The sequence below is a fragment of the Felis catus genome, chromosome F2 (genome assembly GCF_018350175.1).
Source record: "Felis catus isolate Fca126 chromosome F2, F.catus_Fca126_mat1.0, whole genome shotgun sequence".
Classification (NCBI taxonomy): Eukaryota; Metazoa; Chordata; class Mammalia; order Carnivora; family Felidae; genus Felis; species Felis catus.
The window spans coordinates 35,694,900-35,721,959 of record NC_058385.1 but is presented as its reverse complement, the minus strand read 5'-3'; the positions used below and the strand labels follow the sequence as shown (position 1 = coordinate 35,721,959).

General features: G+C 35.1%; 1 protein-coding gene across 3 annotated transcripts in view; it reads left to right on the top strand.

Moving 5' to 3' along the window:
• The window catches only part of MMP16 (matrix metallopeptidase 16), a 314,166-nt gene that overhangs the window by 132,185 nt on the left and 154,921 nt on the right, over positions 1 to 27,060 (top strand). For all 3 annotated transcript variants that reach the window (XM_019822867.3, XM_019822866.2, XM_003999956.5), the window contains exons 2-3: positions 8,928 to 9,076; positions 19,798 to 19,920. In XM_019822867.3, coding sequence (XP_019678426.1) covers positions 8,928 to 9,076; positions 19,798 to 19,920 — 272 coding nt within the window. The remainder of the gene's footprint in view (positions 1 to 8,927; positions 9,077 to 19,797; positions 19,921 to 27,060) is intronic.

Here is a 27,060-nt window from a genome sequence, read left to right as displayed (position 1 = left end):
TCCTAGGATTTCTCTGGATACAGAGAGGCAGCTGGGTCTCTTTCATGTCTAAGAGGCAGCCTAGAATTACAGAGAGAGCCAAGCATGGGTATCAGTCAGATCTCTGAATACTGATTATTCCTCTCAAATTGCTGAATCCTTGGGCAAGTTATTTAATCATTCTAGGGTGTTATTCTGTCATTTATAAAACAGAGATAATAGTGCTATACTCACAGACTTGTTATGAGGGATAAAGATAATTTGTATAAATTGTCTGGTACATAGTGGGCAGTAAAGGAATGGTTGCTGTTCTTATCAGTGTTGGGAGTGGGAGTCAAATTTCAATGTGACCAAAAAATTCCATGGAGCAAAGTAATAAAAGGCACACTTTGAGAACAAATCACGAATGGCTTGGAAGTCATTCTTAGGAATTTGTTCTATAGGACTTGAGTAACTTCAGTAGTGTATGACAGGAAGGAAGAGCTTGAGGATTGTCACAGTCAGAATATAATATATAGATATTGATAAACTGTCTTCTCATCCCTTAGGGAGAGTAAGTAGATCACATTGGAGAGTATTTAAGGAAGTAGCTTCATTTTTAAGGGTAGAGTAGTTTCTATCAGATCAGTGATTTCCACACTTTTGATAGCATATTTCCATCAATCTTTTTTTTTTTAACATTTACCCTCTTATTTATAATTCTATTCAGGAACTGATGTACTAAACCTGAATATGTTATGAAATATACTCAAAATAGAAACATGAAGATGAGCTAAGGATGTCATAAAATTTAAAAATATTTTTTGTTTTACTTATTAATTGTATTTACATTGTTTCACTCTTATGAGGACTATCATTATTATCTTGGACGATCATTATCATTATTATCTTGGACAATTCCGTGACTGATTATGCCTCATTATTTTAAAAATATTGATTTACAATACTTTGAAATACAGCAAATCTCAAGACCCATTTAAAATTACCATGGCCAAAAAAGATACCTCACAAGGAAACGCACACGCAACTGAAAAGTCACATCATTATCTGGTTACAACTCATGAGCCACATTTTGTAATCAGACCCATCAATTATGCAGAAGTTTTTTTAGTAAAATTCTGACAGTGAATCTCCCTCTTCCCTGATGTCTATCAGTTGTTCCTGAAAACTAATGAGGTGTTACATTTTCATATTTTTAACAAACGGGCTTACACCTCATTAAAATTATTCTATTTTAGCAGATTATTTTACAGGTGGAAAACTCTGTTGCTGGAATTTTAAAGTAGGAAATTAAGATAGAGATTTTGTTTTGTTTTAAGAGGGAGTATTAGTAGGTAAAGTATTTATATTTTTTTGAGCTCAAAGTCATGTTATAAGGGGAACATTTCTAAACACGCATTTTTAACATACTTTTTACATGGCATACCTTTCTTTCAAAACAGTCTTATATTGCTAAAACATCACTTTTATCTTAATGAGACAGATGACTCTCAATGTACCTATTGAGTAGCATACTACTTGCAGCTACTTCTCTTTACCTAAAAAGACAACACTATTGTCTTTTTGTAAAAGACATACATAATTAAGTTGGACAACTCTCTAAAATAGTTTTTCATAAGACAACGAGGGAACATATATATGGTACAGAATATTTTCTTGGTCATTCCCCACCTTATCACAAGGTATTATACAATTTCTACTTTTAAGATGATATAATCCATAAATCCATTTCATCTGTCACAGAAAAAATAAAGGTATGTTGTAATGTGCTACGATCAAGCTAACTATTGAAAGTGAAACCATTAGCCCATCCACACTGTGGAACTCTACCTCCTCCCTCAGGACACCCAATGGAACATCGGTGACAAATTAATGTCCAAGTGAGGGAGTGAGGGCCCCAGTATCACTCTGAACATTAAATAAAAGTGAAGTTTATTTCTTGCAATTTTATAGATAGGTCTGTCCATGCAGGAATGTGTGGATCCACATATTGTATAAAATGCTCTGGCATTTTGAGTCCATGGGACATTTCATATTCCTACTTTGAAGACCCTGAGATTAATCTCCTCATCAGTTTTTGGTATTGGTGAGATTGAATCTGCCCCCAGAAAATAAAGGCGAGTTGAGTTGATCATCTACCTGACTCAGGCTCAAGTACATGCCTTTTAGATAATTCACAGAATGCACTTGCTTGACACTTGATCCAACTAGTGTAAAGAAGCACAGATTTGAGGAGAATTTTACGCTATTTAGATTTGTGAGGTGATTTTGATATAAAGTAGAATCATGTTAATGATTACTGTAAGTACTTTTTTGGTAATTATTTCTGTCCGCCTAAGAAACTGGGGATAGTAAGGTGATATAATGCCTTGCTGTTCATTGTTGGTTCAGTTTTGTCTTTTTGAGTATTTTTGGTCTTGTTTTGTCAGTGTGTATGTGTGTGTGCATGCACATTATATATCCATCTTTAAAAAATGTAAAACACACTTAGGAAAAACCATGAAAGACACATAAGGAGACGGGTATATCATAGTACTCCAGCTTTTCGGTACAATGGCTAGGATATGATGGGAATCCCAATTAAAAACTACTGTTTTGTTTTGTTTGTGTTTTTTGTTTGTTCTTAGTTTGGTGGGTTTTTTGTTTTCGTTTTTATTTGTTTGTTTGATTACTGCAGCTCAGCCATTACTATTTGAGGGGATTTATTTCCATAGCTACTAAGTAGGAAGTGTAGTTCATTCACTCTTAGGTGGAATGGAAAATCTCTCCCTAGCCTTTATATCCTAAGTTTTTCATTTCTGTCATATATTAGAGAATTTCATGTTACGGTGAAATATATGGTTATCATGATCATTATAATTTTACTAATGGCCCAGCTGTTTTCCATCTCCTTGTCCAAGTGACAGTTGTCTCTTGATTGCTAAGATGTTCAATGGCGTAACTTTTGGTCCTTCCACTGTTTGATTTCCATTTAAGAAGCCATTTAAATAGACAGTAAAATTCTAAAGGAATTGAATTCTGTATGTGCAATTTCATACACTGATTCATTCTTGGTAAGGAAGAGATGATGATTTAGAACCCATTTAGATTTTTGAATGAACAGAAAGGCTAATTTCTGCCTCATTAACTTATCCTATGAATTTTCAATTCGACCAATTCTGAATGACTACTCCCACATCAGTTTAGGTTTTTGGTTAATAGGTAGTTATAATTCATATTTATAGCCACTTTTCACACTAGAAAATTTCACCCCTAAATTCTGCCCATCTTTATAACTGTTAAATATATGCTATTTTAGAGGAAAATGTCCTTAAGCCTTTGTTAACTCTGTGGATCATACCACAAAATAGGGGATGACGCTTTTTAGTTGTTTATTTTAGTTAATAACAGAATTTAACAGATATGTTTAGAAGCCTCATACTGGAAAACATGAAATAATTTAAAATATTGAAAATTTAATTATTAAAAAATCATTCCTTCAGTTCATTTTATTTAAAAAGTCAGTGAATTTTATCAGGACAGATGTTAACTATTGCATATTTAAATATTTTTGTTAGTAAATATGTTAAAATTTAACATGAATTCAATAATTTAAAAAATTCACATCCCAAAATGATAAAAAAAATATATAATTATATAAATTGAAGTGACTATTATTAAATAAATACCATAAAATACTTTAAATACTGTAAATAAAATATTCTCACCTTTGCCCTTTTCCTACCTTACTGAGTTCCATAATTTTGATCACTGGGTACATGGACCTTGCATTTGACCATCCCACAAATTAGCTGACATGAGCTATACCAAAAAAACTGGCTCAATCATAAATAGACGTTGTGGTCTAGCAAAGTGATTTTTCAAATTAAATAAAATTTAAACCCTACCTCCTGTTTCTTTACCTCCAATAATTTCTGTAATTTCTAAGATAGATCCTTTCCTGCCCTAATAAATTCATTAGGTTAATCATTTTAAAAAATTTTGGAAGGATATCTAAGCATCATTTCAAGACGTTCTCTCTATATATCAGGTCCTGCCAGTTTTGGAATTTTAATATGGTTCTTGCATTTGTGATTCACCTGAGTAAATGAATAGGAGCATCTTAATTGTATATTAAGGCATCGAAAACTTTATTAACTTTAACAACTGGATGAAAATTTACTTCTCATGATTTTAGTACTGGTCTGAAATAAAAATATATACTCTAAAAATCCTCTGTTTAGGCGTGCCTGGGTGACTCAGTTGGTTAAGCGTCTGACTCTTAGTTTTAGCTCAGGTCATGAACTCATGGTTCATGAGTTCAGGTCCCGCACTGGGCTCCATGCTGGAAGTGAGGGGCCTACCTAGGATTCTCTCTCTCCCCCTTTTCCTGTGCCCCTCCTCTGCTCTCTCTGTCTCTCAAAATAAATAAACTATAAATAAATTTAAAAGTAATATATTAAAAAAATATAAATAAATAAATAAAGAAAGAAATGTCCTCTGTTTATATTTGCCATTAGTCATGAGAACTGCTAAGGTCTCCTTTTTGTTGTTGGTTATCATCTTTAATGATACCACACTGATATGTGGGTACTACTGACAGTGGAGTTGATTAATACAGATATTCCCAGTATGGTTACATGGAATATTAGTGACAAAGATATTCTTTCTTAATGGATTTAATAAACTTTATGGGCCTGCTACTCCTATTTATACAGCAGTCTGGTAAAGACAATATCTTTTGGCCCAGAATTTCATATTTAAATGTTTACCTTTTATTGCTCGATAAGTCTCTTGCTCTACAGAGAACAGCACTCTTCTGGGTGCTCCTCCATTTGAATAATTACTAAGTGCAGGAAATTGGTTGTGTCTCCAAGATAGCAAGATAATTTGAATATGTTAGTAACAGAGGGAAGGTAATTCAAGGTTAGACTTTTTGCTGCATTTGAGGTTCTGTGGTTGCTTGTTCTGGTGATAATGACACAGGCTAACTCTCAGACAGTAAAAGAAGTCAAATTTTGCCCCCAAAGAAACTTGTTTCTTGATGGTTTTCCAGTGCTCTCAAATGCACGTGTCAATCCACTAAGCAAAAGAAAACAAACTAAAAGCAAATTGTCTTTCCTCACAACTCTTGACTACTTACATCTCACCTGCGTTTCTGTCTTGCCTCATTCCAAGGATGAATCTTAACCTGAGCGGGAGCAATTTCAAGAACTCAGAGCAATTAGTAAGCATAAAATAATAATATGATGGACTGAGCAAGAGATATGCTGCTGGCTTTATGTATTATCAATCCTCACATCAAACCTCAAATTCAGCATCATTTCCCCCAAATGCATACATTAGGAAATTATTCCTTAACTCTCCATTATGTGCATTTGAGAGCATTGAAAAAAATATCAAGAGATAAGCCATCTCAGGAGGCAAATGTATTTCCTATCATCCGGGAGAAATATTTTAAAACAACATCTAAAACCAGGATATAGTCCATGAGGATGGAGTCTGTGTGTATAGTTTTTAAGGGATAGTATGTAACTTCAGATATTACTTTGCATATTTAACTTTCTATCAAATAAAATATTGTAAGTTTGTAATTTAGTAGGAAAAAAAAGAGAAAGGTTTTCCTGTATGTCACTTATGTCAAACTTCAATTGTTAAAATTTCCTGCTTATTACTCTAGAATGAGCACCACATCTAGAATGATGCGGTGCTAAGGCTAACACCTTGCTCTATTTATATGAACAAAAGGGTTTTGTTCTATAGAAATAGGATCAGGTTACTTATACCAGAGGATCCTGTATTCTATGATGATTATGGACCAGTGTTTGAATCTGATCCTCACTGTTTGTACCTGATCTTCATTCACTGGTAATTTAAGAGTCAGTGTTTACAAAGCACTATAGATTTTGGCCATCATGGTTTCTACCACTGATGCTGACTGCATGGTCCACCTTGTATTTGGTCAGTTCTATATCACCATGTTGCCCAACTTTGTCTCCTCCAAGGAGCATTAGCATCTTACTTGGTACAGATTTTTTTCTCTATCATACCAAACATGATCAGATTCTCAGAATTCTGTGGACAGCTTAAAGGAAATAGTGTAAGACCAAACCTAACTCAAGAGACTGCACTCTGCGTGATTAAAAGATTATTTAAGCAAGTATTTGTTTTCACCTGCAGTTTCCATATTGAGTATTATGAACATAAAGAAACACTGTGAATCAAATTAATACTGTAAGTCATTGTAGGTATAATTACTTGCTTTTTATATCCACCTAGAGTAAAATTGTCCACAGCAGTTTTAATAAGAAATGCTACTGAAGGCTTGCTGGTTTCATACTCTAACATGACACAAATATGCTTGATTTTCCACTGTTTTGTGGAAGGATGGATTGCAGATTTCCATTGAGATTTATTCCTGGTCAATTAAAAAAAAATTTAATGTTTCTATTATTTTTGAGAGAGAGAGAGAGAGAGAGAGAGAGAGAGAGAGAGAGAGAGAGAGAGACATATGGCATGAGTGGGGGAGGGGCAGAGAGAGAGGGAGATACAGAGTCTGAAGCAGGCTCCAGGCTCTGAGCTGTCAGCACAGAGGCCAACTCAGGGCTCAAACCCATGAACAATGAAATCATGACCTGAGCCAAAGTGAAACGCTTAACCCACTGAGCCACCCAGGCACCCCCTGGTCAATTCTTGATGATGTCAGAGAAGATTTCTTGATTAACAAATGACAATGATACATGTATATTGCTGTTAATGATGGTAAACTCAATGACATTGAGTTATCAAACAAAAAAAATAAATAAACTTTGACTGTAAAATGGTGGGTCCCATAGATTTTCTGATATCTTACAATTAAAAAGAATTATTCACTTCTCAGTCATTTAGAAAAACTGACTTTCGTGATAAATGACATAATATAAAAGAATTTGAAGAAAAGTCACAATTTTTTTATTATCTAACTCATTTGTTTGAGAGGGTAAGGCATAAATCAATATGTATTTTTATAACATGATATTTTTCTCATTATCCATTTCAAATTTATATATTTTTATAGTTTTTCTATTTCTATATAAATCATAGGGTTTATTATTAACAGTTTTCTTTTTGCTATCACCATAAACGTGGTTGTCAGTAGCTTAGCACCCATGAGTAACCTAGCAACAAGTCAGCTTTCTAGCAAGTAAGAAATAAATGCAAACAAAGTATTATGGAAAAAAGCAGTTCAGTTTCAGAATATTAGTGCATGTATACTGTTAACAATCAAGATGAAATCTTCTAATTTGGGGGAAATTGTGTGACAATAGGTATTGAGTTTTCTAGTAAATAATACAATGCCAGTGAAATCTTGTCTCCTTCATTCAGGAAAAAAAAAATGGAATCTATTTCAGACTGCAACACTGTTGACTAGGTAACTGAATATATGTGTCTTCCCTGGAAGCCTATTCATTACAGATTAGATGAGAGGAGTGTCTTGGCATGTTTTCACTATGTGGTAGATGAGTTTACTAGATGGAGTTTCAACAATAAACCTTCCTGACAGTGATGTATTGTTAATCTCTTAAATAGGTTTAGAATAAATGTTTTATTTTATTTTGAAAGGGTTGTGCTTATAGTACTGAACTTTTGGAGGGATCTTTTTCTTGGAAATACTAAAACATTCCACCTTGTGTTTCACATGCTGAGACTTTGGTATATTTAATATCAGTTTCTTTTGGTGAAATTTAACTTATATAATTACTGTTTATTTTCACTGACAAAATAGCTCTCCTGTGTTTAGTTGTCAGGTCATAAAGGAAGTATATCAGGTATTGAAGAAAAGCTGTAGCTTTAGAGGATCATCATTTGCATGATGAATAGACCCAGGTAGGGAGGGAAATACATACTGGTGAATACCTTCCATTAAATAGCACAGCTTCTATTTTGTGCCACAGGCAGAATTACTTGGCCTTTCTCAATCTGACAGGCAGTTCACTGCACTTCAAGAAATCTTAATGCCCCATGGAAGATTTAGGTAAGGGACAGAAGGATAGGATATGAGCTGAACATATGATTGTGCATTTAAAATGAATGCATAGAATTGTAGAACTAGAAAGCATCTTCTCTCTGGTGAAGATTACTTTTCCCCAAATCCCTCAAGTTTTAGGTTATTTTTAAAATATAACCTTAAATGACTGAATTGTTTGTTACTATAATCACGATTGGGATATGAGCTCAACTCTGACCTCTTTCCCTCAGTAGCCACACAAATATCTCTTCTTTGGGGAAGAGGAGAATAAAAATCATGAGATCCTTAAAGAGAGGGCCAAACCAGATGGTCTGACTTCATCTATATGTGAGACCTTTGGTCACTTACATTATTTGGATTGAAGTGAGTCACCTTAAATAAAGGAAAGAATATTCTTTACATGAGAAACATTTACCTACCCTTGAAGACATCTGACTACATTGAATAGATCAATTGCATGAATTTATACCCAAAATGTCTTGACAAAATAATATGGTCTATATTGATGATGCTACTCATGATGGCTGTGGTCCTTGGTCAGTTGTTCAGAAAAGTTTCATTTTAGACGTGACATATGCACATTAACTTCCCCTTCCAGCATAGATGTTCACTGGGGTCATGTTGTTGAAAAAATATCATCCTTTATTTTGGGAAGTTGAATTCCTAGAGGGCAGAGGTGATCTTATTTTTTATCCAGTGTGTAGTATAGTTCCTTATAAGCAATAAGCTTTAAACAGATGATTATTTTTTTGTAGATGTGTTAGAAAGACCCATTACAGTCACTGAAAGTATATTAAAACAAACTACAAAATATGTGTTAGAAAGTGATGAAACACTTAAATAATATATGCCCTTGTAGAGGAAATAAAGCTTAAGGATCCACTAGGGACATAACTTAATTACCATAAAATATTGTTACATTGTGAAGTTGATCTAAAAGGAACTGTACTTGTTGTTGCAGGTTTGGTTACAAAAGTACGGCTACCTTCCACCAACTGACCCCAGAATGTCGGTGCTGCGCTCTGCGGAGACCATGCAGGCCGCCTTAGCTGCCATGCAGCAGTTCTATGGCATTAACATGACAGGAAAAGTGGACAGAAACACAATTGAGTAAGTAATGGCATCCACACTCTCACTTTTTTTGGTCCTTGAGCCAAACTAAGTAGTCGGATAAAGTTTAAGTGAATTCCACCAACCACGAGTGTAGCAATTTATCTCATGTCTCTTTTCCTTGGAATTTGAACTGTGTTAACTCTACTCCCCTATGATGTCAGGTTTGTCAAAGCCCAATTTACTCGCCTGACTTTTGCAACACAGTTTCAAAATAGGGGGGAAGAAAGTAAAAAAACAATGAGAGTCAAAGTCAATGTACAGTTGAAGCCATTACAAGAGCTACAGGCACTGTTGTGTTGGAACCAGCTTGTACTGTTGATGAGGACTTATTGTACACATCTCTTCCCTGTTAAGTAACATCATCTCAGTAGCTTGAAATTGACCAAAGTAGAAATATTGACACTAAGGTAAATGGGAAACAATACAAATAAGGGCTTTTTTGGAGGAAGAGGGGTAAGGGTGTCAGAGAACCAGTTAACAGTTTATTAGCTTCCTATCAGTGGCAATTCTCTCTACATGAGTTAAATCAAGGAGAGGTTTACTGCAAGTCTTTTCCTTCAGTTTTTTACTAGCAAATGGCTTGTTTTTAAATCCTTAATGGGATTTGTTATTTTATTGACTGAGTCATCAGTCATTTGTTAATTTATTTATCCAACCAATAACTCATTAGTGGGCATTTCATAGGTGAAAGAGGCATATAGAGATTCAGAAGACAGACTCTCTTGTTCAGAGGAACTTCAAGTTAACTGTGTAGCTAGACATAACCACAAATTATCTTACCACAGGTACACTGTGAGTTCTGTAACATTATGAAACAGCATTATTGTTTTTTTGACAGCAAAGGAGGAAGTGATTAATTCTTTCAGTGCAGGGAAGAATCATTTGTGTTTATTGAGTCCTTGATACTCACAGAGTAAATCTACTTCATCATTTAATATGATCATCATACATCAGCCTTCCACAGTAGGGAAGACAAGGATACATTTTTTTTTCTCTCTCTACTTTTTCAAATAAGGAAACAGAAAGTCAAAGGCTAGGTGAAATCCAGAGTAGTTACAGAATCCAGACCTTTTAATGTTTGGTTGGAGGGCTTTCTACTATTCCATGCTGTGGACCTTGAGAAATGACACATTTATTTTTCTTTTTAAACCTTAAATACCTGAAATGTCTGTGCTCAGGTATGTATAATTTTCACATATTAAACTAATTAAATATATGATTTAAAAATTATTTTGGCCTTCTAATACTTACATCATTATATTAGTCATACTATTTCTATTTCATCAAGACCGGGAAAGCACATAATAAAAGGCTTGAAGATTAAATGTCAAAGCAGTTTGGAAAAATAAATGTATTACCTCTGCTAGCATTTTAAGAGATACATAAATATTAACTTTGGTATACATCTGGGAAAATAGAACCAAGAATTAATGTAGTGCATTCTGTAAGAATGAGAATCTTGTTATCAATATTGGGAATAGACTTGGATATTTTGAACCTGCTGCCCTCTGTTCATTGCAATTCTCCCTTAATAGTGTCCTAAATAAAAACAGATTTAAATTAATTGTAATTAAAGTTGTAAATTAATTTTAAATATAGCCTATTATATTAATAAGCAAAACTAGCAAATCCTGCATTTTATTGCTGTGTCTAGTAGAGAATTCCATTTACATTATACTTTTAATCCCAACATTTTACAAAGTGCCCTGGACAGCTTTTTTGCTCCCTCACGCAGGGCTGTTGTCTTCTGATCCACTTTCCTGGAATGGATGACACAGTTTTTAAAAACACAATAAATTGATGGGGCACCTGGGTGGTTCAGTCATTTAAGCCTCAGACTCTTGGTTTCACTCAGGTCATGATCTCACTGTTGTGAGATGGATCACCTCTCGGGTCCATGCTGGGCCTGGGGCCTGCTTGGGATTCTCTCTGCCCTCCCCTGCTATCATGTGTATGCACTCTGTCTCTCGCAAAATAAATAAACTTTAAAAAAATAACAATAAATTGAGAACTTGGGAAACAAACTCCTTTGATTCTGCTTACTACTAGATATTAAAATTCAGAAAGTAGGAGCACCTGGGTGGCTCTGTCAGTTAAGCATCTGACTCTTGATTTCTGTTCAGGTCATGATCTCGTGGTTCGTGGGTGTGAGCCCCGCATCGGGCTCTGTGCTGAGAGCCCTGAGCCTAGAGGCTGCTTCGGATTCTCTGTCTTCCTCTCTCTCTCTGCCCCTCCCTGCTCACATTCTGTCTCACTCTGTGTCTCAAAAATAATAAACGTTAAAAAAATTTTTTAATAAAATAAAACAAAATTCAGAAAACAGAGTTCCGCGGAAGGTGGCATCTGTGTTTCCTGTGAGTTTTGAGAGCTGCTGCTGGTCATTGGAAGGACTCACGATAGATAGGTTTGATTTCCTAAATCAAACCTGAGATAGCTGGGAAAAAAGTCTTTGTCAGGAGATGATGGAAGAAGAACGTGTGCAGGATTTATTTTGGCCCCTTATGTTAAAAGGATCTGAAGAGTTTTCAGTTGATCTTTGGCAGGACAACGCAAAATGCAAGGGTGGAGAGAAGGACAGTGGTCTTTTTCTGCCACACAGTGTCTTAAATTCCAGACCAGGAGAAATAATTGTGTCAATGTGTAGGAGTTACAGTAGCATTTCTGTGAATTATAGCATTGTAGAGAAAAGATCAACTCTATAGGTAACCCTTAACTTAAACACAACCAGTGTTTTGGTCTGTTTTCTTTAACCAAACTTTGTTCTAATTTAGTTTTTTCTTCTTTTTTTTGAATCGGAACTGCATCTTTTCCTTTACATAGAGTGTTATTCCTAGGTGAGTCCACTAAAGCCTCGTTAAACCCTCATCATCGTCCCTTCCTAGGCTGCCATGCTTCTTTTGTCCTTTATGGCACTTTCATTGTCACTCAGACTAGAAACCCTGTGGCTTCATTGGCCTCCTGGCTGGTTTTTTTCCACTGATGTATCTCCACTCGTGACATGTTGTTGCTCAGGGTACTCAGCTCAAATAATGTACTATTTTTGTAAGTATAAACCCTATAATCATGCTACTTAAGCAATTGTCTGTGCTTCTGTAATCTCAAATGAATGTGTAATAACAATCCATGCTGAAATTGTACTCTGTTGTTTTACATGGTCAAATTATAAAGTATGAATTTTTATCTAAACCTTATTACGTAAAATATGGACTACAATTATAGACCTAAAATTACTCCTCAGTATTAAAATAATGTCTTAGGATTCGTTTTCAGATGCTATAAACTGTTATCTAATTTTAGGCTGTTGTCAAGATCAATTGTTTTAAATTAAATAATTATGTCCTCCTTTGTCAGACATCATTTGGTGTATTCAATCTAGAATTCATGGTTAATTAAAAGTAAAGATACAATTGTGGTAATCCCTATATTATGTTGAAGGAATTAACCATTTTTAACCAACAGATTTAAGTATTACCTAAATGGCATATTGCTTTTATGTTAGTTGTCATTGGTATTGGAGAGATAGTAATGAATACTTATTCCCCCACCCCAAAATGAGCTCATAATCGTATGTTGCAATGGTTCTTTTACATTTTGGGTTGCTTAGCTAATCTTTGTAAGCAAACTCACTTAAATTCCTTAATAAGTGAAGCAATTTATGTTATGCGTAAAAAAAGATTATATTAAGCAAGGAAAGAAAAAGCTAGCAAGGCAATAATGAAAATGAGTCTAATGTGTTTTTACAACATCAATGGTAGGTATTTTTAAATTTTAATTCATCTTTATGTGTGCACAGTATCATGCATTGAAGTATGCTTAATGAAGTATGATTTTAAGGTGACCTTTTTTATTTCTCTCCACATATATGCATACACATATATACACACATATATGAACACACACACACATATATATACACATATATACATGAATACATAAATATTAGATGATCTGAGTAATTCTAATTTATTTAAATCATGCAAAGAAAGGGATCTTAATTAAAATGAATTTAAGACTGAATATGTAGCTTTTTTCAAATAATTTTTTATGAAACTACAGTGGTATTTGAATTCTCCTAATTTGAGAATTGAAATATTTATTTAGATATGTCAAGAACCATAAGCTTTGGGGCTTAATTTTCAATATGTTTCATGATTTTTACTCATTTGTCTAAATTATCAAGTTAAGACTCCCTTTCAATCTACATATACAAGATAGGTTCATCAGTAATTAAATTTCTTTTTCTTTATTTCTGAATATAACAATGGTACTCAATCAGTATAACATTATAAGATGGACCAATCCCTTTTTTGGTAACTCCCTAAGGATAGTTGATAGCTAAATCAGCATACCTACATTTTGAACCCTAAGTTAATTTACTTTTAAAAAAATCTTCACAATTCCTGGACTTGGTTGTATGAGGACAAACAAAATCTAAGGATTTTTAAAGTAATAAAAATAAGGGGCACCTGGGTGTCTCAGTCTGATTAAGTGCCTGACTTCGGCTCAGGTCATGATCTCAGTTCTGAGTTCAAGCCCTGCGTCGGGCTCTGTGCTGACAGCTCAGAGCCTGGAACCTGTTTTGGAATCTGTGTCTCCCTTGCTCTCTGCCTCTCCCCTGTTCACTCTCTGTCGCTCTCTCTCAAAAATAAATAAGCATTAAAAACACTTTTTTTTAAATAAATAAACTAATAAAAATAAGCGTATTTAAAAATATGTAAAATGATCTTTTGAGGACAACCATAAATAGTAGATGCTACTCTTACCTTTCATTCGAACATGGAAAAGCCTGGAACCAAAAACTGTTAACTATATGATGCAGATGAACCTTGTTCTTACATTACTAATTCGTAAGTCACAAAATATAATTTTGTGAGTGGCTTCTCTTCTCATGGTAAGAGTAAATGTGTGTGCACAGTCACTGTGTGGTACAAATCCCTATTCCAAGGGACACCATTCCAATTGTATGTATTTTATTGAAGTGCCATCTTCCTGCAGCCCCACTACAGGGCCACCAGTTGTGTGGATTAAACTTGAAGGCATCATTTAGAGTCATGTGGGTGGCCCTATATATTCAAGTCATGTGGGTGACTTGAATACCCAACTCATTGAAAAAAAATTACTGAAACCAGTGAAGCAGTGAACACTGTCTCATATATAGTGACTCTTATTACTGCAAATTTGTTTAGAAGTTTGTGGCTACTTTATTTTCATAAAATAAAGTATCTGTTGGGGCGCCTGGGTGGTGCAGTCGGTTAAGCGTCTGACTTCAGCCAGGTCACGATCTCGCGGTCCGTGAGTTCGAGCCCCGCATCGGGCTCTGGGCTGATGGCTCGGAGCCTGGAGCCTGTTTCCAATTCTGTGTTTCCCTCTCTCTCTGCCCCTCCCCCGTTCATGCTCTGTCTCTCTCTGTCCCAAAAATAATAAACGTTGAAAAAAAAAAAGTATCTGTTGGTATCTGTATTATCAAAACACCAGGATATCCCTGTTTTGAATAACAAAGTATGTTAACACATAGGTTAAGGCGAACTGAAACATGTTGATATCAGTTGACTGCTACTGCTGTTGCTTCTACGAGTACAGCCACTTCCTGATATTTGTAAAATAATAATTATTATAAGTTAATAATCATAGCAGTTACTATTTGCCAGGCGCTGTTCTAAGTGTTTTACATGATTTAACTAATTTAATCCTCACATTTACTCAATAATATTATCACTTCCAGTTTGTAGATGAGGAAGTGGAGAAATAGAAACAGTAGTCTGACCAATGTCACGGGGCAGGTGAGTTGGTGGAGGTAAGGTAGGAACCGTAGCAGTCTAGCTCTAGGATCTCTGCTCCTCACTTTTACAATATAGCTCCTTCTTTTCTTTTCTTTTTTCTTTTCTTTTCTTTTCTTTTCTTTTCTTTTCTTTTCTTTTCTTTTCTTTTCTTTTCTTTTCCTTTCTTTTCTCTTCTTTCTTTTCTTTCTTTTCTTTCTTTCTTTCTTTCTTTCTTTCTTTCTTTCTTTCTTTCTTTCTTTCTTTCTGAGAGAGAGAGAGACAGCAAGCAGGGGAGAGGGGCAGAGGGAAAGAGAGAGAAGACAGTCTTAAGCAGGCCCCATGCCCAGCTGCAGAGCCCGACACAGGGCTCATTCCCACGACCCTGGGATCATGACCTGAGCTGAAATCAAGAGTCAGGTGCTGAACCCACTGAGCCACCCAGGTGCCCCTATAACTCCTTTCAAGAGCACTGATTTTAGATCTTTTTCCTTTTTAAGTTAAGCTAATTAAATAAAGCCATTAATGATCTATGCAACTAATTGAAAAATGCTCTCGGTTCTAAACAATTAAATCAATACTGAAAATCAATATTATATTTATGAAAACTGAGGAGGTACTATTATTTACACCTTGTAAGTGCCAAATAACTTTCCTGTGGCTCCCTCTCTCCCCCAGTACCCATTCTCATGTCTTTGCTTTGGAATACCAACTTAAAATTTTTAGCAAATGAGTCAGTAATGAAGCACATGTGTATGAGCTGTGTGTTGACACACAGAAAAAATAAGTACGTTTTAGCAATGGCACTTTCACCAAAAAAAGCACTGTTTGAAAATAGCGTGCACGTGTGTTTGCATACACATAGGCTCTCTTCAACTCATGTTTCTTTCTTGTGATATAGCTGTTACCTTACGTGAAACTATCAATCCAATCCGTTCTACCTGTACGTTTAGAGTTTTGCATTCTCATGTTATTATGGGGTTTATCAAATTCATATATGAATGCAACTGACACTTGGTACGTGATATATAGAAATAAATCCCAGTGCCAGTCTCGACCCGAATAACAATATTAACATGCCAATTTTACCATTAGTATTAGACATTTAATTTCTTGGTGAGTGCTGTTAAATGTTAATCGTTATTTTTATCCACAAAGAACTTTAAAAATTGTAGTAGAAAGAACCTGACTGCTTATGAGATTAAAGAATAATTTAAATGTTTGGAGTCATATAAGAAACCTGAAGACCGATTTAGCTGAGATACTGTGTGTCTTATTCAGTGGCTTGATATGCTTCAATCATATTTGGGAGATTTTACATATTTTAATATATAATACCTGCCAATATCTCTTTGCTAGAATATTTGGATACAAATATTGATGAAGTTAACATACAGTGTTCTCAACCTGACCAACCTTTATTAGGACTTCTTTGCATTAAATTACTGATTGGTATTAGATCATTCCTGTTCTTATGTTTATTTTTTACACTTAAGTTATCTACTTTATGATTTGGTTTTATATAAAAGTATGTACACAATGTCCATGCAGTAAGCATTTGCTCAAGGCACAGACCTGGAAAGAGTTACAAAGTCTTCAAGCAACCTGGATAGTAGGGAGATCACCATGTGCAAAAAAGATATGCAGACTCAATCTATTTGCTTCATGTTCCTTATTGGAGACTTTACTGGGTATTGGCCCCGTACCTGGCTCTCTGCCCTGACTCAGGCCGGCGGACAATAGAGACACAAATCAGAATACAGAGTATAATCCATGCTGTGTTGTGATGGTAAACTGTACCTATATGAGTTGCATAATGAAGGATGTTTAGGATTCTCAGTGTGAAAAGAGAGAAAAAGTTATTCCAGACAGACGTCACTACATAGAAAGGTAGAAAGAGGTTTACTTCTTTAGTAACCTGAATGGATCTTGGGAAGTAGGGGGACAGGGTATCCTCCCTAAGTAGGCCTGAATCAGATTCTTTCTATATAAGCGTTTCATGCCCAGAGCATGTAGAGAAAACATCTGTGCTCTGGAAAGATTTATCTTTAGGAGCAAGAAGGAAAGCATTTAGACAGCGAGAGAGAAAGAAATTTGGAAACAAAAGAGACAGCCTCCTGATTGATTAGAGGAGACTGAGAAAAGAGCAGTGGTGGATATTACCTAGGTATTAGCTTCGGCATTAGAAGGAGGTTAAGACTTTTGGCTGAAATAAGGCATCAGAGGAATTGGTACAGATCTGGGGTAAGAAAATTGTGATTTTTTATTACACGTAAAATTAGAAATAATGACAGGGTATCTTGGAAGAGATGTGACAGCTCTTAACCCATTATATAGTATTTTTTTTTTAATCATGGATGTCCTTCCTATAGACTGTAAACTCAACAAGGGCCTTTTGCCTTGTTTATCTTTTCAGCCACACTTTTTCTTTATACCTCACAGCATGTTGTAAAAACTGAAAAATATTATAAGATGAATGAATAAGGATAGAATGAGTAAATAAATGTAACTAGTAGTTGGAACATAAGAAAAAAAATACATTTAATGGGCAAAAGCCTAAGAAACATAAAGAATTCAGCAGAGATATCTTTCAGCACAAAAATTTAATACTCATCCATAAAAACCCTATCCTTTGGAAGATGTAATGCTTCACTGAGAAAAATTTTACTAGATCCAACATATGAATAACTTAAAATGGAAATTTATATCAGTAAATTTAATTTTCTTTTCAATTGTTAACTTCATGTTTTAATTTTATTGCTTATTAATTTTAAACAATATATCCTCATTGACAATACATTTTATCCTGATAATAGGTAACACCGTTTTGTGAAATTTTATCCCCTTTCCCATTTCAAAATTATTTCTCTTCCCAGAGTGAGAACTTAAATATTTTTCTTAGCAAAATGTAAATGTAACCACTTCCCGCATTTGGTAAATTTACTCATATTTAATAATTATATATTGTTTATTCTGTTAGTCCTTTCAGTGAGATAAGTAAGCATAAATACCTGCCTTAGGAATATTATAAGTTTTGCTGAGAGTATAATTAATGAAATATCCATATGTAAAAGCCACTTATCATAATAAACCCACCATTAATGCTTAATATTTCCATGTTAAATCTATATCTATGCCTTATAATATGTACTAAAAATTAATAATGTTTCATTAAAAATTATAAAGTTTCCCCATCCATTTATTCTTTGAATATCTTTTATATTCCAGGGTTTGTACCAGGTGCCAGGATGATACAGATGCCCTGCCCTTGAGTGTTTTACAGGCTAGTGAAATATGTCTCAAAAAAACTGGTTTAGGAATGCTCTGGGAATATTATTTAAAAATAGAAGATCTCGGGGCGCCTGGGTGGCACAGTCGGTTAAGCGTCCGACTTCAGCCAGGTCACGATCTCGCGTCCGTGAGTTCGAGCCCCGCGTCGGGCTCTGGGCTGATGGCTCGGAGCCTGGAGCCTGTTTCCGATTCTGTGTCTCCCTCTCTCTCTGCCCCTTGCCCGTTCATGCTCTGTCTCTCTCTGTCCCAAAAATAAATAAACGTTGAAAAAAAAATTAAAAAAAAAATAGAAGATCTCCATTCTCAACTCTACAGAGTTTGATCCCTAAGGGCCATATCACCTCTTAGGAGTTTGGAGACTTTAATAAAGGGAAAGAGAGATTCCTGAAGTAACTCCACAATGCATTTTAGACTAGGATGGAATTTGTGAAGTCTGATAATTGCAATGTCTACATTATTACTAGGAAAAAAAAAGAGAGAGAGAGAGAGGGAAACTTTTTTTCAGTGCTTACTGGAAAATTGTCATCTTTCTTAAAAAGCAAAAGTCATGATTTCATTGTTGCATGAAGTCATTATTATAAGCACTGATTAGCTGATTTATCCATGTAACATGTAAACTATTCTTTCATTTTCCCCAAATGGACATCTTTAGATAGTCATCTCTACAGTCAATTATTTTCCATTTAAAGAGTATAGAAATTATAAAGTATTTGGTGAAATACAACAAAAATTGATTCTTTTCTCATTTCTACTTGCTGAAGCATGTAGCACTGTGAACTCTTCATTAGCTTTGCAATTGATAAATTAAATGTGTTAATGAATGGTAAAGGCATTTTTTGAGTCACTAAAGAAACACTTCTCAAAATCATGATAATCTTTCTTTTTAGATAAGAAGCAAGACTACATAGAAAACAGGACAATGGTAAAAAGAGACTTAGAAAAGTTACACAACTGTATCTTGTATAAGTGTTAAAAAATTAGTAAATCAAAAAGCATGTCATTTTCCTAAGATAATTATGTTAAACCTTATTTGTGTGAGATTAAACCTCATATCCAGAAAAAAATTAATCATTGAATTTAGTTATTACTAATTTAAAGCAAATGGATGTTGCTTAGAAATTGGGGTAATGAGCAAAGTAAAAAGAAGAAAAATTGGAGAAACGCAAATGTTATTTAAACAGTTTACTTCTATGTAAGCTAGAAGAGAGAATAGCATATACCTTCTTGAATCCTGAAATTTAAGGTTATTTAATAGATTTTAAAAATTGTTGAATGTTCAAGTTGGAAGACACCTTAGTGAAAATTTATTTTTTAAAGTCTCATTCTATGAATGAGACTAGGGATTAATGACTTGCCCAAGATCACAGATCTTGTTAAAAACAGATTCTAGTTAGAAGCTTAAGAGGACTTCAGTCTATAGTAAGCTCAAAGTAAATTAGAGAGACAAACAATATCTAAGAGAGCTGAGTTCAAAACCAACGATTCTTGATCATTCAGGGGAAAAAATAATGCTTTCTACTTGGGTTCAAACTGCATGAAAATTGACAATTTTCTTCTTTAGGTTTTCCCATTTTCATCATCACTGTCATTGGTTAACTTCCCAACTGATTTCCTTTTGAAATGAATGATTAGAGTTGTTGGTAACTAACCGGAAAACCCTGCTTTTTGCAGCTGGATGAAGAAGCCTCGATGTGGCGTACCTGACCAGACAAGAGGTAGCTCCAAATTTAATATTCGTCGAAAGCGATATGCATTAACAGGACAGAAGTGGCAGCACAAACACATCACTTACAGGTATGAGAACTAATGAGGAATTACTGTTTTTTCCATTTTTTCACAACCATTTATTTTGACATTTTGTTGGCCATCTTATGCACATTGACCACGTGGTAACATAGGAATATGATGTTGACATAGGGAACTGAGACCTGCAGTCAAGAAGAGAATAAAGTGGCCATTTGGAGTCTTTGTAAACATTTCTTAAATTCTAGATCTTTTTTGTAAACTATATCTTCAAGCTTCTTGAAAGTACCAAATCCTGAGCGACTCTGAGATGAATATTTTACACATTGACATTGTTTAATAAGAATTCATAATCTAAAAAGTAATCAAATAATAAAGTTTACAAATAATTGTCTTTGAAGCAAAATGTCTTTGACTCTATTAATTAACTTTTAGTATCAGTCCAAACATTTTACTTTCTATCTTTTTGGGAACAGTGCAGTTGGATCATCGTTTCTTGTTTTGTCTCTACTGAAGGACGCCGAAGGGATGCCAGTGTCTTCCATCCTGGAGTGACCACTGCTGCTAACGGAGATGTTTCTAGTTATTCATTAATTCATTGAACAACTGTCTATTGGGTCTCTGTTTGAACAAAAACAATTCTAGGCCCTGTGGTTATAGAAATAAGTAGAACACGGGTCTCCATTCGTTCTTTTGGAATTTGCAGTCCTGTGGATAAGTTCATCAATCATATAAATATGATGCCTGTTATGAAAGGGAAGGAAGAGAAACTTATAAAAACAGGGCCATCTAACCCATTCTAGAAAACCAGGAAAGGTCTTCCTAAAGAAATGGCCTTTCAGCTAACCACCACAGGAAGAGAAAGAACTTGTTAGACTAAAGGGCAAGGAAGGGCAGGACACTTCAAGGGGAGGGTAGGATGCCAGGAGTTACATGAATAAAAGAAAGAAATTTATAATTCTCATTCTTTGCATAAATAACCCTTCTCGTACACTTAAAGATAAAATTTAAGCCTCAGTATATAGACTTTCTACCAATACATCTGGTTTGTGCCATTTGAACTTTAGTTATTTTGAGAACATTTTTCAGTGTTATTTTATATTCTTTCACTAATCCTCCCAGATAGCATGCTCCTAGAAGTTTGTGCAATTTCAGTTACTTCTGCAGATAAGAGAAATCAAGGAGGAAGCAGTCTTAAGTCAAGCCCATGTAGTAAATGTGAAGTGTTAGAAGAGTTCCTTAAGGGACAACAACAACAGAAATACCTGCTACCTCTGCATCTAACAACATTGCACAGCTACTTAAAGTTGTAATGAAATAAAAGATACAAGAATTTGTAAAGAAATAAAACTATTGTTATAGTTTATATCACTTCCTATATAGAAAGCACTGAATAAACCCTAGACAATTTTCAGAAATACCTAAAGAATATGGTTAACTTAATAATACATTTCATGTTTAGATAAATTTTAGGTTTACAAAAACATTGAGCAGATAATACAAGTAGTTCCCATATACTACATTGCCCACCACCACCTCATGTAAACACTCATAGTTTCTCCTTCTATTAAGATCTTGCATTAGTGGGATCTGTTTGATACAATAGCTGTGCCAGTGTTGGTATGTTAACTCTAACTAAAGTGCACACTTACAATAGGGTGTACTCTTTGTGCTGTAGTTTTATGGGTTTGACAAATGCATGATGTCAAGCAGCACTACAGTATCATCAGAATAGTTTTATTCTATTATATTGTATTCTAAAAATATTGTGTTATACTTCATCATCCCTCTTCTCCTCCATAACCCCCAGAAACTACTGGTCATTCTAATTTCTTTGTAATTTTGCTTTTCTGGAGTCTCATAGAGTTGGAACCATACCATACGTATATAGCCATTTCAGACTGCCTACTTGCACTTAGCGATGTGCATTTAAGATTCCTCCATCTTGTTTCATGCCTTGATGGCTCATTTCTTTCTTTACTGAGTGATATTCTGTGTATGGATGGGCCACTGTGTGTCTACCCATTCACCTATTGGAGCCTTATTGGTTGCATACAGTTTGGAGCAGTTATGAATAAGGATGGTATAAAAATTCATGGGCATGTTTCTATGTGGGCAAAGATTTTCAATTCATTTGGATAAGTACCTAGGAGTATAATCGCTGATCATATGGTAAGACCATAGTTAGTTTTGTAAGAAACTGCCAAACTGTCCTTATCCTTGGCATTACTCCCTGTAATAATTTAAAGTTCCTGTTGCTCTCCAACCTCACCAGCATTTAGTGTTGTCAGTATTTTGGATTGTAACCATTCTAATAGATGTGTAGTGGGATCTGATCACTGTTTTAATTTGCAATTCCCTAATGATACGTTATACTGATTATATTTTCACATGCTATTTGTCATCTGTACATCTTCTTTAGTGAGATGTCTGTTTGGATCTTTCGACTAATGTTTTTTGTTTTTTTTTTTAATCTTTTTAATATTTATTTATTTTTGAGAGAGACAGAGCATCAGTGGGGGAGGGGCAGAGTTAGGGGGACACAGAGAATCTGAAGCAGGCTCCAAGCTGTCAGCACAGAGCCCAACACAGAGTACGAACTCACAGACCACGAGGTCATGACCTGAACCGAAGTCAGAAGCCCAACGGACTGAACCACCTAGATGCCCTGTTTTGACTAACTTTTAATTGAGTTGCTCTTTTAAGAGCTTTTTTTATAGAGTTCTTTCTTTATTTATTTATTTTTTATTTTATTTTTGGGACAGAGAGAGACAGAGCATGAACGGGGGAGGGGCAGAGAGAGAGGGAGACACAGAATCGGAAACAGGCTCCAGGCTCTGAGCCATCAGCCCAGAGCCTGATGCGGGCTCGAACTCATGGACCGCGAGATCGTGACCTGGCTGAAGTCGGACGCTTAACCGACTGCGCCACCCAGGCGCCCCTATAAAGAGTTCTTTATATATTTTAGATACAAGTCTTTTATCAGATATGTTTTCCAGTATGTTCTCCTAGTCTGTGACTTGTCTTCTTATTCTTTTTACAGTGTCTTTTGCAGAGCAAAAGTTTTAATTTTAATAAAGTCCAATTTATCAATTATTTTTTTCTTTTATTGTGCTTTTGGTGTTGTATCAGAAATATCATTTCCAGGGGCACCTGGGTGGCTCAGCTGATTAAGCATCTGACTGTGGTTCAGGTCACGATCTCCTAGTCTGTGAGTTTGAGCCCTGCGTCGGGCTGTGCTGACAGCTCAGAGCCTGGAACCTGCTTCAGATTCTGTGTCTCCCTCTCTCTCTGCCCCTCCCCCACTCACACTCTGTCTCTCTCTCTCTCTCTCTCTCTGTCTCTCAAAAACAAATAAAAACTAACTAACTAAATAAATAAATAAATAAATATAATTTCTAAACCCAGGATCACTTAGTTTTCCTTCTATGTTATCTTCTAAAAGTTTAATAATTTTGCATTTTCAATTAGGTCTATGATCAATTTTGAGTTAGTTTTTATTAAAAGTGTAAAGTCAGTGTCTAGATTCACTTTATTTGCATGTGGAAGTTCAGTTCCAGCACCGTTTGATGAAAAGACCATTTTTTTCTTCATTGCCTTTGCTCTTTGCCAAAGATCAGTTGACTTATATGTGTGGGTCAATTTCTAGGCTCTTTATTCTGTTTCACTGTCCTTTCTTTTTATTTGTAAACCAATATCACACTGTCTTGATTACTGAAGTTCTATACTAAGTCTTGATATCAGATAGTGCCAGTTTTCTGACTTTATTCTTCTTCAGTTTTGTGTTTTCAGGGTCTCTTACTCTTCCATACAAAGTTTAGAATTAGTTTGCCCGTTCCTTCAAAACAAATTGGTAGGATTTTGATTGTGATGGTGTTGAATCTACAGATCATTTGGGAAGAACTAATATGTTAACACCATCGAGTCTTAATATTCATGAACATGAAACTCTCATCGTTTATTTAGGTCTTTGATTTCTTTAATCCCAGTTAGGTTTTTGTTTGTTTGTTTGTTTTTACTTTTACTCATATAGATCTTAGGCATAAACTGTAGTCCAAGTGAGAGGCTATAACAACATACCATAGATTGAGTGGCTTATAAGCAGCAGAAAATTACAGCTCACAGTTCTGGAGACTGGAAGTCTGAGATCAAGGAGTCAGTATGGTTTGGTGAGTCACAGACTTCGCATGTATCTTCACATGGCAAAAGGGCTAAGATCTCTGTGGGATACTGATCCTATTTATGAAGGCACCACTGTCATGACCTCAAGCACCTCCCAAAGGCCTCATCTTCTATTACCATCATTTTTGGGGGTTAGGATTTTAATATATGAATTATAGGGGGAGATAAATATTCAGACCATAGTCATATATTTTAATAGATTTAGTCCTAAATATTCCTTTTATTTTTGGTACTGTTTATGATATTGTGTTCTTAATTCCAAATTCCAAATGTTTGTAACTGATATATAGGAAAACAATTGACTTTTGTATACTAGCTTTGTATCTTCCAGTTTTGCTATAATCACTCATTAGTCCAGGATTACTTTGTTAATTCTTTGATATTTTATACAGAGAATAATATCACCTGAAAAAAAAGAGTTATATTTTTCCTTCCCAATCGGTGTGTCTTTTGTTTCCTTTTCTTGTCTTAAAACTGAGACTGTCAGTCTAATGTTGACAAGGAGTGCTGAAGGCAAACATGATTGCCTTTTCCCCAGTCTTTAGGAGAAAAGCATCTAGTTCCTCATCAGTAAGTATGATGTTAGCTGTAAGCTTTTTTCTAGATGTTTATCAAATTGAAGAAGTTCCCTCTATTCCTAGTTTGCTGGAAGTTTTTATTATGAATGAGTGTTGGATTTTATGAACTGCTTTTCTTTGCTTTTTCTGCACCTATTGATATGATCATATGATTTTTCTTTAGCCTTTTAATGTGAAGGATTACATTAAGTGATTTTCAGTGGAACCAGCTTCTCATGCCTGTAGGGTAAATCCCACTTTGTCATAGTGAATAATTCTTCTTACATATTGTTGGATTTTATTTGCTAATTTTTTGTTGAGGATTTCTACGTGTATGTTCATGAGTAACACTGATATGTAGTTTTTCTGTCTTGTAAAGTCTTTATCTGGGTTACTTAAATCCATGAGTACTAGCCTCATGGAATGGCTTAGAAAGTGTTTCTCTGCTTCAGTTTTCTGGAAGAGATTGTAGAGAATTGGTATGACTTCTAACGAAATGTTTAATAGACCCAATACAACCATTTGGGCCTCGTTCTTTTTTTTCATGTTTTTAAGGTTATTAATTTTTTTTTTTATTAAATCTGCTTAATAGATGTAGTCCTGTTCAGATTATCTGTTTCTCTTTGTGTAAGTTTTTACAGATTGTGTCTTTCAAAGGAGTTGGTCCATTAAATCTGTGTTAGTCTGCTCAGGCTGCCATCACAAAATACCACAGCCTGGATAGTTTAAGCAACAGAAATTTAATTTCCCCAAATCTGGAGCCTGGAAGTCCAAGATTAACATGCTGTCGAGGTTAGTTTTTGGTGAAGTTTCTCTTTCTGGCTTTCAGACAGCCACCTTCTCATTGTGTCCTCCTCTTATCTCTCCTGTGCATGTGTGGAGAGACAAGGAGATTTCTGCTATTTTTTTGTTTTGTTTTGTTTTTTGGGTTTTTTTTTTCTTTTCTTATAAGGATTCCAGTCAAACCAAATTAGGACCCCATCTTGTGACTTCATTTAACCTTAATTACCTCTTTAAAGGCCCTATCTATAAATATAATTGGGGGTTGTGGCTTCAATTTATTTATGTCAGAGAAGACCTTGTAGATCATTAGGGAAAGAATGGGCTATTTTACTTGTTAAGTTTTTCTGTAATAAGTTGTTATCCATATGGAAAACAATGAAATATGATTCTTACCCCAGACCATATAAAATTAGTAAATATTAATTGGATTAATGTGCATAATCAACTTTAGAACTACAAAACACACAACTCTGCCTACTGATATTTACTGCTTTCATGTCAAGTAGTGTCCTTTTTCTCATTTCCAAACTTAACAGTGTACCTGTTTACTGTCTGTGCGTACTTAGGTACTGACTTACACCATTCGTTTAAGAAAGAAAGAAAGAAAGAAACTTAAGAGCCATCATGTTAAGAACTAATCATAATTCCGTTTATGCTATGTCCCTATACTGACAACTGTGTCAGCCAGTTTTGAATACTAAAATAATTATGTGTCTATCCCTGTAAACTTCTAGGTTATTGATAAACTCATCATGTGGTTATGAGTTCTATTTTGGAGTGAGAAAGATCTAGATTTGAATCCTGGCTCTGATACTTGCTACCTGTAAGACCAGGGTCAAACTACTTTACCTTCTAAGTTTCATTCTCCCTGTGTGCAAAATGAGTATTGTAACACTACCCACCTCATAAAACCTAGGAGATAATTAAGTGAGATGATGGTGGGGAAAACTCCCAAAAAAACAGACAAACAGAAGAACCCACTTCAGGACAGTGCTTGAAACATAGTGCTTAGGAAATGCCAACTATCATCTTAACTTTTTTTTTAAGTTTATTTATTTTGATGAAGAGAGAGTGCATGCACATGAGTGAGCAATGGAGAGACAGAGAGAGAGAGAGAGAGAGAGAGAGAGAGAGAGAGAGAGAGAATCCCAAGCACGCTCCACGCTGTCAGTGTGGAGTCCGACTCAGGGTTCAAACTCACAAACAGTGAGATCATGACCTGAGCTGAAATCCAAGAGTCAGTCGCTCAACTGACTAAGCCAGCCTGGCACTCCATCTTAACTTGTTTTAATTCACCAGACAACAGAAATTGTTGAGAGTATTCTAATAGAATTACAGAAAGTTGAGGGTGAGAGCTAAGGATTTTAAAATTTAAAGTTAGTATATGTAGGGTGTTAAGTTGCCTTGTGTAAAGTAAGTACTGTATAAACATTTACTACTACTTTTATTCCTATATTTAGAAAAATAAATACAAGGTATTCTATTGAGGGAAAAAATTACTCTTTAAAAGGATAGTTGAAATGTGCCCTTACAGAATGCAGCCAGCAGTTGGAGTGGGGGTGGTTGAACTAGGTCTTATTTGATGGCAAACTCGTTATGAGCCAACAGCATCATATGGCTCAAAAAAGAATTGAAATGAACAGATTAGATTGATAGAAAGCAAAGTGTC